Source organism: Bidens hawaiensis, unplaced genomic scaffold (genome assembly GCF_021521415.1).
Source record: "Bidens hawaiensis isolate Kalapana, Puna unplaced genomic scaffold, B.hawaiensis_p1.1 tig00011896_1, whole genome shotgun sequence".
Classification (NCBI taxonomy): Eukaryota; Viridiplantae; Streptophyta; class Magnoliopsida; order Asterales; family Asteraceae; genus Bidens; species Bidens hawaiensis.
The window spans coordinates 335,774-349,720 of NW_027491952.1; the positions used below are offsets into that span (position 1 = coordinate 335,774).

The 13,947-nt window shown below is 41.0% G+C and overlaps 2 protein-coding genes across 2 annotated transcripts in view; one reads left to right on the forward strand and one right to left on the reverse strand.

Moving 5' to 3' along the window:
• LOC143539479 (large ribosomal subunit protein eL8y-like) overlaps window positions 1–13,947 on the reverse strand; it is a 243,587-nt gene that overhangs the window by 99,299 nt on the left and 130,341 nt on the right. The gene's annotated exons all lie outside the window — the stretch shown is intronic.
• LOC143539451 (histone H3.3) lies at window positions 8,680–10,146 on the forward strand. The gene is made up of 4 exons (XM_077032769.1): window positions 8,680–8,768; window positions 8,854–9,021; window positions 9,757–9,847; window positions 9,939–10,146. The coding sequence occupies exons 2-4, from the start codon at window positions 8,873–8,875 to the stop codon at window positions 10,107–10,109; spliced, it is 411 nt and encodes a 136-aa protein (XP_076888884.1). The 5' UTR covers window positions 8,680–8,768; window positions 8,854–8,872; the 3' UTR covers window positions 10,110–10,146.

Genomic DNA, 13,947 nt, shown 5'->3' on the forward strand with positions numbered 1-13,947 from the left:
GTTTCCCATCCTTCTTGAATACGGTTTGAACTCTATTCCTTATGGTATGTCTTGTCTTTCTTGCTTATATTAGTTTATTTTCTAACTGTTTCTTTTTCTTTCAGAGGGGAATAATTTGGAGTCGCTCCTGTTCCCGCGGGAAGCTGACAGTCCCGTGCGGGTGGGCACTCGTGCTCTGGACGACAATGAGTTGCCCATCCTGGAGCAAACGGCGGATAGGTTTGTGGAGGTCTATCCGCCGGGCCAAGAGATCCTGAGCCACCGGCGGCCAGGTAAGGAGATATTTTATCCTGAACCCCTCAATGCTGTACCCGTTGCTGGAAATCCTTACATCCTGTCTTCTTCTGAGGAATCCGCAGATGGTCCACCCCTTGTGCGGAAGAAGAAGGCTGCTGCCGGCGTGAAGGGGAAGGAGAAGGCCTCCACAGCTGATCCAGTGGTTCTCTCTGACTCGGAGTCAGATAGTGAAGAGGTGGCGGGGAAGCCCGGTGGTGAGAAGAGCACTGCTCCGGAGGCTACGACCGTTACCTCCGGAGAACCAACGAATACGACGGTGACCGGTACCAAGAGGCCGGCTCCATCGGGTTCCTCCCCGCCCGTCCGTACGTTCAGGGTCAAGAAAACCCGTAAGTACAATCATAATGTCTTTGCAGATTTATCACTATAAATTTAACACTCTTTGTGCAGGCGTGGGTGTTGACGCATTCCGGGGTGAACCGCAGGGGAGTATCTCCCCGCCAATGACGGTAGGCTCGGTCAGCCTTCCTGAGGCGTCGACCCAGGCGCCTGCGCCTGCATCCGCTGGTCCAGTTGCTCATTCCTTTGAGCCAACTGTTCCGGCAGTGATGACGTCACCGCCGGCTGTGAGTGCGATTTTTACAGCATCCTTCACAGAGCCGGCGGTTACTGCTGCTGCTGACAAGGCGGCGACCACGGCGGCGACCACAACGGCGACCACGGCGGCTGCCACCATGCCCGCGCCACCGGCACCGATGGCCGGACCATCAGGTACGCGCAGGGCTTCACGCCGATCTTTGCCACCTTCCCGTCTGCCTGACCTGTTGGATGGATTTCCTTTAGGTTCAGGTGATGGGTTTGGCGGCTATCGGCCTGTCATTGACCCTACAGGTGCGTAGGGTTCCTTTCTTTTTCCCTTATGTTTCGTATCATCTTTTCCTTACTGCTTTTGTTTCTTTTGCAGTGTCGGATTCCAATGAAGTGTATGTTCCTCGATGGAACATACGCCGAGGAACAACCCTTCGCACACCTGTGGAGTGCGTGGACTGGGCTCGCCACGCTGCTCCTCCGGGTGCGTTGGGGGAAGCCATGGTTAGCTACCAGGAGGGTAGGCTAACTAATGAGCTTCGGGTTCTCCAGGCCCGGATGCAGCCGCGCGTCGAGCTGCTTTGTCGTGAAAACGACAAGTTGAAAGCAGCTCACGCCAAGGACATATCTGAGGCGCGTGCTCTTCGGGAGGAGAACCGACAGCTGGCGGCAGCTGCCGCCGACAAGGAGAAGGCCTTCAAGGCCCTCGAGGTTGAAGTTCAGGCGCGACTCGAGGCCCGCTCCAAGGCTGCCCAAGCTGTGAATGAACAGCTTCGGCTGGCCAGGGAGACTGTGCGAAACGCAACCGAGAGGGCTGCCAAGGCTGAAGCCGTTGCTGAGCCTTTGCGTGTGGAGAATGAGGAGCTCAAGGCCAAATTAGAGGCTCTCCAACGCACTCATGATGCCTTGGCAATGGAAGATGCCAAGAAACTCCAGGAAATCCTGGACCAGAGGGGGGTGCTTGACCAGACCCAGCGGAAGCTTAAGGGCGTCGAAGAGGCTGCCGCAAAGGAAGTTTTACTTGCCAACCTTAACAAGAGCGAAGCCGAACGCGCCCATAACAAAGCTCAAGCTGCCCTCCAATGGCTTCTTCGAGAAGCGTTGCCTCAGGTATGTTTAGATTTATCCTCACGCTTTTCTTTTGTAAGGTTCTAATACTTGTGTTTTCTTTGTAGGTTGTGCGTCGGGTCTTTTCAGAGACCTCTTACGATGATGCTATGACCGCAGCCCTCAACGCTTCTCATGAGGATGGGGAAAAGGCCGGCTTCTTGCTTGGTCTAGGGTTTGTTGAGAAAGGCGTCCCGCCTTCCAACTTCCCTTTGTTCAATGTGGATACCGAAGCCATTTATGACCAAGCATTGAACCAATACGCCGCCTTCCCGCATCCAGTGGTGGAGAAGGTGGACGAAGTAGCTGCTGCTGATGATGGGTTAGCTGTCCTCAAAGCGTTCCTCGAACCACCCCGTTCTTCTGACGGAGCGGGTCCAAGTGGAAGCGGCCCTGAAGCTTGATCCTGAAGATCCCTTCCCATTGCTAAGATAGACTTGTATAGTTTTTTTTTTTTTTTTTTTTTTTCTTTTAGGCGGGTAGTTACCCGGCCATTCTTGTAATATATTTTTGAAATATTAATCTTTTTGCGTATAAGATTGTTATTTCCTTCTTTGGGTTCCTTGCTTTATAAACTTATGACTTGCATACTTAGTTTAAATTAGCAATTTTCCAAGTGTTTAGAATAAGAACCTTTGAACGTGGTTGATAGTGGGTTAAAGTTTCGCTTCCTCCTTCGTGATTGTGCGGGTAGAACCGTCACTTGCACTTGGTAAGATGGCTAAACTTTTAACTTTTATCTGACCTGCGTGTAGGTTTTTCTTACCTTTTGAGGATAAGTTATCCTTTGAACGTGGTTGATAATAGGTGTGAAGTTTTGCTTCCTCTTTCGTGATTGTGAGGGTAGAACCGTCACTTGCACCTAGTAGGATGGCAAAACTTCACCCTTATCTGACCTGCGTGTAGGTTTTTCTTACCTTTTGAGGATAAGTTATCCTTTGAACGTGGTTGATAATAGGTGTGAAGTTTTGCTTCCTCTTTCGTGATTGTGCGGGTAGAACCGTCACTTGCACTTAGTAGGATGGCAAAACTTTACCCTTATCTGACCTGCGTGTAGGTTTTTCTTACCTTTTGAGGATAAGTTATCCTTTGAACGTGGTTGATAATAGGTGTGAAGTTTTGCTTCCTCTTTCGTGATTGTGCGGGTAGAACCGTCACTTGCACTTAGTAGGATGGCAAAACTTTACCCTTATCTGACCTGCGTGTAGGTTTTCCTTATCCTTTTTAGGAATTTTGTTTTGAACCGTTCGACGCGCGGTTGTCGATAGGTTAGTGTTCATTTTCCTTTTATGATTCATGCGGATAGACCGGCACTTTCATTTAATGGGATAATTGAACTCTTCTCCTTCAACTGACTCTGCGTGAAGGTTTGCCACGTTATTGGGTTCGTGCGGGTAAGACCGCCTTCCCACGCAACGACTTCACGTAATGTGAATGCCGTCACCAGTGTTGGATAGTTTTAACCGTTCGACGCGCGGTTGTTGATAGGTTATTATTCAGTTTCCTTAATGATTCATGCGGATAGACCGGCACTTTCATTTTTGGGTGCTGAACTTTTTCCCCTTCAACTGACCTGCGTGAAGGTTTGTCACGTTATTGGGTTCGTGCGGGTAGGACCGCCTTCCCATGCAATGACTTCACGTAATTATGCGGTGAAAACCGGCATATTAGTGTTCAGAAAAGTATAAATGTAAAATCATCAGCTTCGATATTCTTAAAGAGAATCATTTCCATTAGAAGTGGCTCTTGGCCTTTTCTTTACAAATTGGAATTGATTTACATGCAAACTGTGTAAATGAGCTCCCTTCCTTGTTGGGATGGGAGTGCCATCGAGCCGATACGCACCTGGTTCGGGATCTCGTTCTTTACGCAGCATGTAGTCTCGATTTTGAAGCTGGAATTGATTCGTGTTTTCCCCAGCTGGGGTTCTATACGCACCCGCCTGCTCAGCCTTTATTGCGCCACGAGGTGCGCGAGCGTCCCATCTCTGACATGTTTCGACCATATCTTTTACATCTATGCATTCTTCAGTGTTGTGGCCCTTTGTCTTGTGAAAGTCACAGTACTTGCTCCGATCAGCATCGTGACGATGTCGGATTATTGGAGGCTTTGGCCATGGGAGCTCTTCAGTGGCGAATATCTCAGTGACGCTTTTGGTGAGTGGCGTCCATCTGGAGTTCCGGTGCGACTGTACATTATCCCTTCCGCCCAACCGATGTTGCAAGCCGGATGAGGTGTCAAAGTTTACCCTTGACTGCCAAATGCCTAGCTTTCGTTTTTTATTTAGTCGGGCGGTGAGGACGTTGTCTTCTCTCGTCCTCTGGGTGTAGAGGTTTGTGCTCTGTGGGAGATCTCTACCCAGTTGCTTCTCTGTTTCCGCGTAGCGTTTTGCTGCTGTCATGATGCCATCCCATGTGGATGGCATGCCATCTTTACCCGTTAGGGTGCGGATGAGCTCTGGGTCATGTGCGCCCTGGATGAAGGCAGCGCGAACAAGATCTTCGCTGATATTGCCCAAACTTAGCTTCTTTGAGTTGAAGCGAGTGATGAAGTTTGGCAGAGATTCATCTTCCTCTCGTATGCATTTGAGGATTGTCCATTGCTCCTCGGTATACTTTCGTTGCTGGCTGAAGTGTTGGCTAAACTTCTGTTGGAAGTCTGCCCAGTCGTAGATGTGGTTGACCGGTAGACGATCGAACCATGCTCTAGCAGCCCCCACCAGCGTCATTTGGAACATGTAACACCACGTGGGTTCCGTCCAATTACTGACGGTTGCCCCCGCTATGAACCTGTTCAAATGATCGTCTGGATCAGATATACCGTCATATGTGCCTATGTTAGGCATTTGTTTGGCACTCTTTGGGGCGATTGCTTCAGCAATGTCCCTTGCAAATTTGGACGTTCCTGCATTTGCAACGTTTGGTCTGAACGTTTTAGAGAAGTCTCGTGGACTTCCACCTGTGCTTTTTGGTTTGAAGGCTTGTCCAAAATGTCTTTTCGGTTGGGATTCCGTTTCCTTACGCTTCCCTTTTGCCCTATGGCGAGGGTTCGCGTCGGAGTCGGATTCCTCCGAGTCATCCTCCCAGTACTCGAATTCGTCGGCCTGTTGCACGGAACGCAAGCGTTCGTCCAACTCAGCCTGGAATTCCTTTTGTCGTGCCTCCGCCCATGCCTTAACTTCATCGAGAGTCTGGCGGGGGAGTCTTCGTTTCTCAAACTGGGTATCGGTGGATCCCAGTAGGCGATCATTTACTGCACTTGCCCCAGCTTTGGTAAGTGGGGTAGTGTTCGTAAAATTTACTTCACTTGCCCCGGCTCCGGTAGTCGGGGTAGTGTTCGTAAAAGCTGTGTTGCCGGTGTTCATCCCAGTAGCTGGGGTTGTGGTTACCGGAATTTCTCTAACCATCTTTGTAGAAGTTTGAAAAAACTGGAGAAAAATAAAGTTCTAGCTTTATGCACGGATGGCGCCAATGAAGAAACACTAACCGGACCCCGGGCAGATTACTGGTAACCTGGGGGTTGGAGAGATGTTTCCCACGAGGGGTTAGACCCTTGGAAGATGGTTCTTCTGATAACCTGCAAAACAGACACCGTGAGCTCGTCACTGAGAAGGGGGGGGGGGTTCCTCCTTGTGAACACCCTCCGGCGTGAGAATCAGACTAGATTGCTCTTTAAATATAAAAGTATATTAAGAGATTGCTAGAGCAGATATCAGGTATAATATGATGATAATGTAGTAAGGTATGATAAGATGAGATGGTCATACCATTTGGGGTATTTATAGCCGAAGGTAGGTTTCCAAGGAGGTATGGCCGGCTGCAACAGTGTTCCTGTTCATCAACAGTAGCCTACGCACGTGCCCTGCTGGTAGTTGGTGGGTAGGCAGCGGCTGATAGTGACCAGGCCTGCTGTATACTATTCCCTTTCCACCAACTGCCGGCTACGCACGTGGTATGACAGTAGTTGGTGAGTAGGCAGCGGCTAATAGTGATACAGTACAGGAGCATGCTGCTCGCCATACTGTATCAGTGAGCTGTCGTATCTCTGATCAGATCTTTCGCCCATACCTCGTCAGGTACAGTAAAAGATCCTTCAGTATACGGACTGGCTTATTTGGGCGGGAGTATTCCCCCTCCCGCCTCTGTGCGGGATTGCTCCCGGCTTGGCTCATTCCTTCAGGTGACACTGATCGAGAGCTAAGTGCCTTGTGCGTGTAGCCATGCTGCGCGGGTGGCCTTCCCTAATGGCTTGTATCCGAGGCTGCGGGGACAGGCGGAGTCCTTCACCATTGGGAGGCATTTCCTGCGGGACCAGCTTGCGTACTGCGCGTAAGGACGTCACGTCTCTGAGCATGGTTGGTCCTGCGGATCCAGTTGGTCTCTGCGCAGACGTCCCTGTTTAAGGTGAGTCTTGCGGGTCCAACTGGGCTCTGCTGGGACCTACCTCTTCAAACACTAATCCTTTTGAATTAATGATTACATATCTCTCTTAGAGCATTCCCAACCCATTCCATATATTATTGTGAGGAGAGTTTGTAAATTATAGGGTGCGGTTTTAAGTGATTGTAAATTATAGGATGGAGAGAGAAAATGTAGTGATTTTTTGTAAATTTAGGAAAACTTTGTTTGTTTTCATTTATTTTTTAATATTTGTTGAATTGGTTGTGAGTAGAAGAGAGAGAAAACTGTAATGATAAATGTATAAAATAATATTATTTAATTGAACAAGAAAGAGAAATGTAATGTTTTGTAGTGTAATTATAAATATGGGGATGAAGATCCGGATGAGAATGCTCTTAGGACTAATATTATTAAAGGCAAATAGATTAAGGAAATTTAGTTAGAGACACCTAGAAATTTACATCCTCATGCACAAACTACAAATAAAGAGCTAAAATGACAATCTATCCAATTAACCACACCAAGGTAATATCCCCATGCACATCACTAGAACAAACATCAGAACCAAAATAGATTATATAAAATCATAATAAGTATTTACAAGCTAAAAAGATTAAATCGAAATAGGTTGAAAAACATTTTGAAATTTAAAAAGAAATCTTCTTGGAAGTACTGTGTTAATACATGGAGTTAGAACATCCATAACAACAAACTCATATAAACCGTCACATTATTGACACATCATATTTGGCCTATATAAGCAAGCTTTAAACACAATCCGAAGACAACCCCCTTTGCTCTAAAAATGCACACACACATCCAAGCGTGCACTCTCTCTCTCTCTCTCTCTCTCTCTCTCTCTCTCATTAATACACCATTAATTTATAGAATAAGTGGTTGTGTTACATCCATATTTAGAGGGTGTACTTGTGAAACACTATCTTGATATAATGTTAGGTTAGGATGAAGTATTACATTTATGTTGGTGATACATAACACAATCTTGATAATATGAAGTTAAATTGTAAGAATACACTATCTTGATGTTCATAATTAGAAGACATTATTCATAATATTTTTTCCTTTATTTTTTCTTGCTTTCTTTATAAATTTTATAAGGTGACATTGAATTGAGAAAACTCACTATCTTTATATAGAGAGGTATTGAAAAATGTGTTCACTATAATAGACTAGTGAAGAAGTTTAAAGCTAGCTAGTTAGTTAGTTGGTATAACTAGTTATAAAAGCTCTTGTTTGATAGATCAAAAGAGGAAGTAAAGTGAGTCATCATCATCATCATCGTACTCAGTATATCCCACCAATAGCAATGCTATGGTAGGGTCTGAGGAGGGTAAGATGTAGACAGCCTTACCTCTATCCCATAGGGATAGAGAGGCTGCTTCCGGTGAGACCCCCGGCTCGATAGTAGTTTTGAATCAAGCCTTGGACATAAGACACATAACACTCAATCATCGGGACACCGGCTGATTGGTGCATGTGCCCTTGTCTTTCGGCTATCAACGCCACCACATGATGCCTGATTAACCTTCCGCCACTTTTAACGTTATTTTCACGTGATTAGTAAAATAACGTCAAAATTAGTGCAATTTTGACGTTATTTTACTAATCATAAATTAATTGTGTATTTCTTTTTTCCTAAACTCTTTACCTAATAGTTTATTTATTATTAGCATACATAACAAATGTATTTCCATACATTTTATCAACTCCTCACCATAGATCGAAACCAACAATAAAAAAGTATACCCTACCATTGTAGGGTATACTTGTTACTTAATAGTCAATGGTTGATATACATACAGTAATACAAGCATAACGACAAATGGTAAAATTAATTTATATTAATGCTTGACATCCTTAACTAGGTTTTGATCAAAATTGATATAATATACACAATTACAAGAGTCACGAGTGAGGCGTTGAGAGAATAGATAAAAAGGAAAACAAAAATAATAATAACTTACTATAAGAAACGCAGAGTTTGTATTGTAAATTTTGACTAAATATTGTGTCGTATTAAATAGTTATATATATTTAACAAACATAATAAGAGAAACATAAGTATGCAATACAACTCCATAACCTATTAGTATAGTTTGTATGGGTTACCGATGTGACAAGGGCGATATAGAGCCATACAAGCCAAACTATTTACAAAGAAACACAAATCAAATACAAAAACACAAAATTTATCGATTCTTGGGAAATCCTTTTACCCAATCACAACTCTCCACGTAGACAATTACATCCAACCAAAACAAAGCCTCGGGATCGTTGACCGTTTCAAACACCACAAAGAGCCGTTGAAGACTTGAACCCAACGTTTCCACCTTTATAAATAAACACCCACTCTTCACATTTTCCCCAAATCAAACCCTAAAATTTTTCAATTCTCTTCAACCTTCTAATCGTCAGGTACATACCATACCAAATTGATTTCGTCTTCGTATGAATTAGTAAATATCAGTTCTAATTGTTGCTTTTATTGCTGTTTTTGTAGTATTTGCTTTTGATTTGCAATGGCCCGTACAAAGCAAACTGCTCGTAAATCCACCGGTGGTAAAGCCCCCAGGAAACAACTTGCTACTAAGGCTGCCAGGAAATCTGCTCCGACAACCGGAGGGGTGAAGAAGCCTCACCGTTACCGTCCCGGTACCGTCGCTCTTCGGTAAGCCTGCTATCAGGCTATTACACATACCTCGAGCTCGGCTCATGAGTAGTTTTAATTTTTATATTTATAATTATTTTCCTATTTTTTCAATTATAATTATTTATATATATTATGTTGTTACTTTTATAACTATACATTAACAATTGATTAGTATTATAATTATATATAATAAAAAATTCATATAAATGACAGACTCGTTTAGGCCCGCCCAAGTTTAACAAGTGAAGCTCGGGCTCGTTTAAGCTTGGCTTGATTGAGCTTTTTGACAAGCTGATCTCGAGTAGCTTGTGAGCAGCTCGGCTTGTTTGCTGCACCTTTAATTGATACAAGCTGAAAATGAACTGAACTTTATTTGAGGCTCGAGCCGGGGCGAACCTCAAATAAAGCTCAGTTAGTTATCGATTATGAGCTTGAGCCTTGGATGGGAAGCTTGTTTAGGCTTGTGTATTTTTAAGTTTGGCCTCTTTTGGACCTTGTATCAGTTTCACACTGCACATCTGAGCTTAAGGCGAGCTGAGCTTTGGCTAGTTTTCGAGCCATGCTTAGGCCTGTTTGAAGTTTCTCAATATATATAAAAATAGTTAAAAACGTGTATAAGTTATTTACTAATTAATAAACAAGCTCGAGCCTGGTTGAGCTTGGGCTTGGCTTGTTTCCACCCATAATTTCCAAATTTTAATTTTTGGATACAAATTCAAATTCACTGATTGTAACTTTTGTGTACGAATATAGTGAGATCCGTAAGTACCAGAAGAGCACGGAGCTTTTGATCCGAAAGTTGCCATTCCAAAGGCTTGTTCGTGAAATCGCTCAGGATTTCAAGGTTATTATGTACACCCTTTATTATTTCAAAACTGTACATTGTACCTGTCGTAGCATTCATGTATGTTCTAACTGTTTTGTTCGTCTTGTAGACTGACCTGAGGTTCCAGAGCCATGCTGTGTTGGCGTTACAGGAGGCTGCAGAAGCTTACCTTGTGGGTCTGTTTGAAGACACTAACTTGTGTGCTATTCATGCCAAGAGAGTGACCATTATGCCGAAAGATATCCAGTTGGCTAGGCGCATCCGAGGGGAGCGTGCTTAAATTCCCCTTTTGAGTAGAGTTGGTTTTGGAGTATGCATTCTTTACATACTGAACCTGTTTTCTATTATGTGGTGTGAAACTTGATTGAGGATTATATCTTTAGCTTATATGCTATTTGAATTTGCTTATATAATTGTGTTATGGTTTGTTGGTGCAACTTTGATGGTTGAGTTATTGCATATATCTCTGTCTTCATGTTGTACATTCATTGAAAGTTGAAATTAACTTTAGGTTCAATTGGAAAGCCTGATATAAATTTATTGGTGTACCGAAACATTTGTCACGCCAATGTCTTCCGGTACAAAGGGCACCTTTGGAAACCAGGAACACAGGCCGCAAAACTGGGTTTGTGAACCCGGCGTTGAGCCATATTATAGTACCAGAATTTTACACCTAATTTTCATATATCTCAACTCAATATCCACCATCATTTGATGAGTGCAATCCCATTTTTTCATCGGGGTGGATTCGAAGGTTCCTAAGTCATCCAATTCTTGAAACCTATAAGAAGAAAAGAAGTTAAATTGAGTATATATGGTTTATGAATAATTACCTCATAATGGAGAGAATGGTAAATACAGTTGATGAGAGATAAATCGGAGGAGGAAATTAATCTACATGTAATTCAATTAAGACGAAACTTTGCAACATCAATTTATGGAAGTATTCGTAATAAAAGAAGTAGCAAACCACGTTGTTGTTTATGTGGTCTCTTCTGTTTTTAACGTGGAAACACCTGATATCATGACTGTTTTTGATTATTTTTTACATTTTTCATATTATGTTTAATCTTTTACACTTTATTTATTGTTAATCTTTTATTTTATTTTATTTTATTATTACTTTTCATATTACTTTTTATTTTTATTTTATTTTTTATTTTATTATTAAATTTTTTGTTGCTTAGTTATGATTATTTTTTATATTGCTTATTTCATTTGGTACAACAAAAATAATTTGATTATGTGTAAAAAATGGTGTGATGCGGAAATGTAAGAGTTTGTAAAGATATTTGTAGCATTATAGAAAAAAATGAGTGTTTTTAAATGATTAGTATATAGTTGAATTTTGATGTGCTGATTATACTGGCACTTTTGTATATGTTTTAATCCATAGTCATGTGGAGTGGACAATTTGGACGATAGCCATGATTTCTCAAATTTTATATTACCAATAAATATTATAGAAGATATGGAAGGGTTTATGATGAGGTCTCATTCCTATGGGCTTATGATTGATCTTCTGTTTACAACGTGCTAACACTTGATATCATGGTATTTTATAATTATATGTTTTTCATATTATGGTTAAATCTTTTATACTCTATTTTATTGTTTTGACTTTTACTTTTTTACTTTTTGATTTATGGTTAAATTTTTTATTGCTTATTTATGATTTAAATTTTTTATTGCTTGTTTATTGTTACATTTTTATTTTTATTTTTGGGTTGAATTTTTAATTGCTTATTCTATGGTTAAATTGTTAACACTTATTATGGCTAAAATTTTTTATTGTTGATTTCATTTGGTACAAAAATAATTTGGTTACGTGTAAAAAGTGGTGTAGAAGTGAAAATGTAAAAAATTTGTGAAGATGTTTGTAGGAATTAGGAATTGAGAAAAAATGTGTGTTTTTGAATGATTGTATAAATCTAATATACGTGATGACTATCCCGACACCTTTGTGTATGTTTTAATCCTTAGCAATATGAAGTGAACACTATAGACTAAAAAAAGTCAAACCTTTCCAAATTAAGCCATATACTGATTTTGTCTGTTTTGATTAAAAAAGTCAAATCTTTCAAAAGTGAACCGTAATCTGACTTTGGTCAATTTTGACTAAACGGTCAAAACTTTCAAAATTAATACATGGACCATTTTACCCCTAGTACAAGGCAAATGTGACAAGCACATTATAACGGGAATGTACCAATTACTTTAATTATTGTATTAAGCACATTATGTTAGTTTTTTTTTTTAATAAAAGATATTTTGATGCTCTATTTGGATTGAGGAATAACACAGTTAATCTGTTCTACTGAATCAGACTTCTTGACTTTGACATTATGGTTTCTTAGTAGCTGTTTATGTTTGACTTTCTTGATACTGAAATTAATATGACAACCACACTAGAAATTTGAATATCATATTCATTTATGCAGCTGAGCATACGATTGTTTCATCATTCAGTAACCTCAAAGCAACATGGGATCCAACGTTGGAATTGCAGAAGACGTTACCGAAGTAAATCCATTCCTTAAAAATCTTGAATGCATTAATTTCACGTTAATTTAGATTTTTGAAATAATCTTACACTTTTATCCCTCATAATATACAGATGATAGGAAATACACCTATGGTTTATCTTAAAAAGACTGTAGACGGTTGTGGTGTGTGTATCGCTGCCTAGTTGGAAGCTATGGAACCCTGCTCCAGTGTAAAAGGCAGGTCAATTTTGCTGCTTTATTATTATTATTATTATTATTATTATTATTATTGTTTTGGATTATTCCTGTTGTTCTGGATGAAGTTATAATGGTAAGAACAAACATTCAAGCTGCAACTTTTATTTCTTTACAAACAATAATAAATGAATTACAGTTATGAATGTGTTAAGTTTTTTCTTCAGATAACTAGTGAAGAAGCCATTGAAACCGCTAAGCTTCTTGCACTGAAAGAAGGTTTGCTGGTATGATCATCTTCCAAAAAGAATGTTTCTTGATTTATCAGTTACATTACTGTAGTTCATCTGGTGCGTGCAAGTGGGGATATCGTCCGGGGCAGCAGCTGCTGCAGCCATTAGAATCGCAAAACGACCAGAATATGAAGGAAAGCTCATTGTTGTAAGATGACCTAAATACGTTATGCTTTTAACATATCCTTTTATGGGTTGGTGTTGAATGTAACTTTGTTTCAAAAATATGTACCAGGTTGTTTTTCCAAGCTTTGGGGAACGATATTTGGTCAACAGTTTTGTTTGACTCGGTGAGGAGTGAAGTAGAAAACTTGCCAGTCGAGTGAGTCGTAGACTACAACCAAGGCATGTTGTATGACGTGCATACATTCAATACCTGCCAACCAAAGTTATAAAGAAATTATACTTGATGATTATTGACTGATCTTTGATGACATTAACTACTGTCATTATTAGTACTTCAAACTTTGATGGATTCAGATTTTTAAGACATTTCTCATCTCTCTTCATGCATATAAATTACAAAAGTTATTCACATAGTTTATACATACAAAAGTTTGAACATCAAGAATGCATCAACTCGTCTCTCTACAAAAACAACATAAACTTCCATTCTCCATAAACGCCTGCACTTGCATCCTCTGTCTCGACAACAACCTGCTCTCATGTGTAAATTCATTTCTTCCAATCATATGAAACAACACCACACCTAAACTTGGTTAGGTGAAGATATGTTTAGCAAATCCTCTATATCCGAAGACATGAAATGATTGCCCAGTGATGCATGGTAATTCTGCAAATTGGCATATTCACCACTTAGCGTTTCAGAAGATACACGCGTTGAAGAATAAGAGGTGGTTGTCTTTAAGGAGTCATCTTCTTCACTCTTGGTAAAACGACCGCCAATACCCCTAGGCCGGTTCACCGCATGCAGATGGCACGACTCATGAACATACGTCTGTAGGATACAATCAACATATCATGTTATTTACCGTTTTACACAAGAAAATTCATCTTTAAATTATAAAGTCATAATTCACCTTACGGCCTTTTATTAACTTCTTTTCATTCTTTGCTTTCGCACGCAATTTCCTTCGCCTAAGGATCGCGTGGTACTGTTTGGGATTTACAAAAACAGGCTCCA

Excerpts from the sequence above, each read along its gene's own strand:
- LOC143539451 (XM_077032769.1), top strand. The coding sequence starts at position 8,873 with ATGGCCCGTACAAAGCAAACTGCTCGTAAATCCACCGGTGGTAAAGCC. Across the intron at positions 9,022-9,756 it reads CCCGGTACCGTCGCTCTTCG|TGAGATCCGTAAGTACCAGA; the intron begins GTAAGCCTGCTA and ends GTACGAATATAG. Across the intron at positions 9,848-9,938 it reads AAATCGCTCAGGATTTCAAG|ACTGACCTGAGGTTCCAGAG; the intron begins GTTATTATGTAC and ends TTCGTCTTGTAG.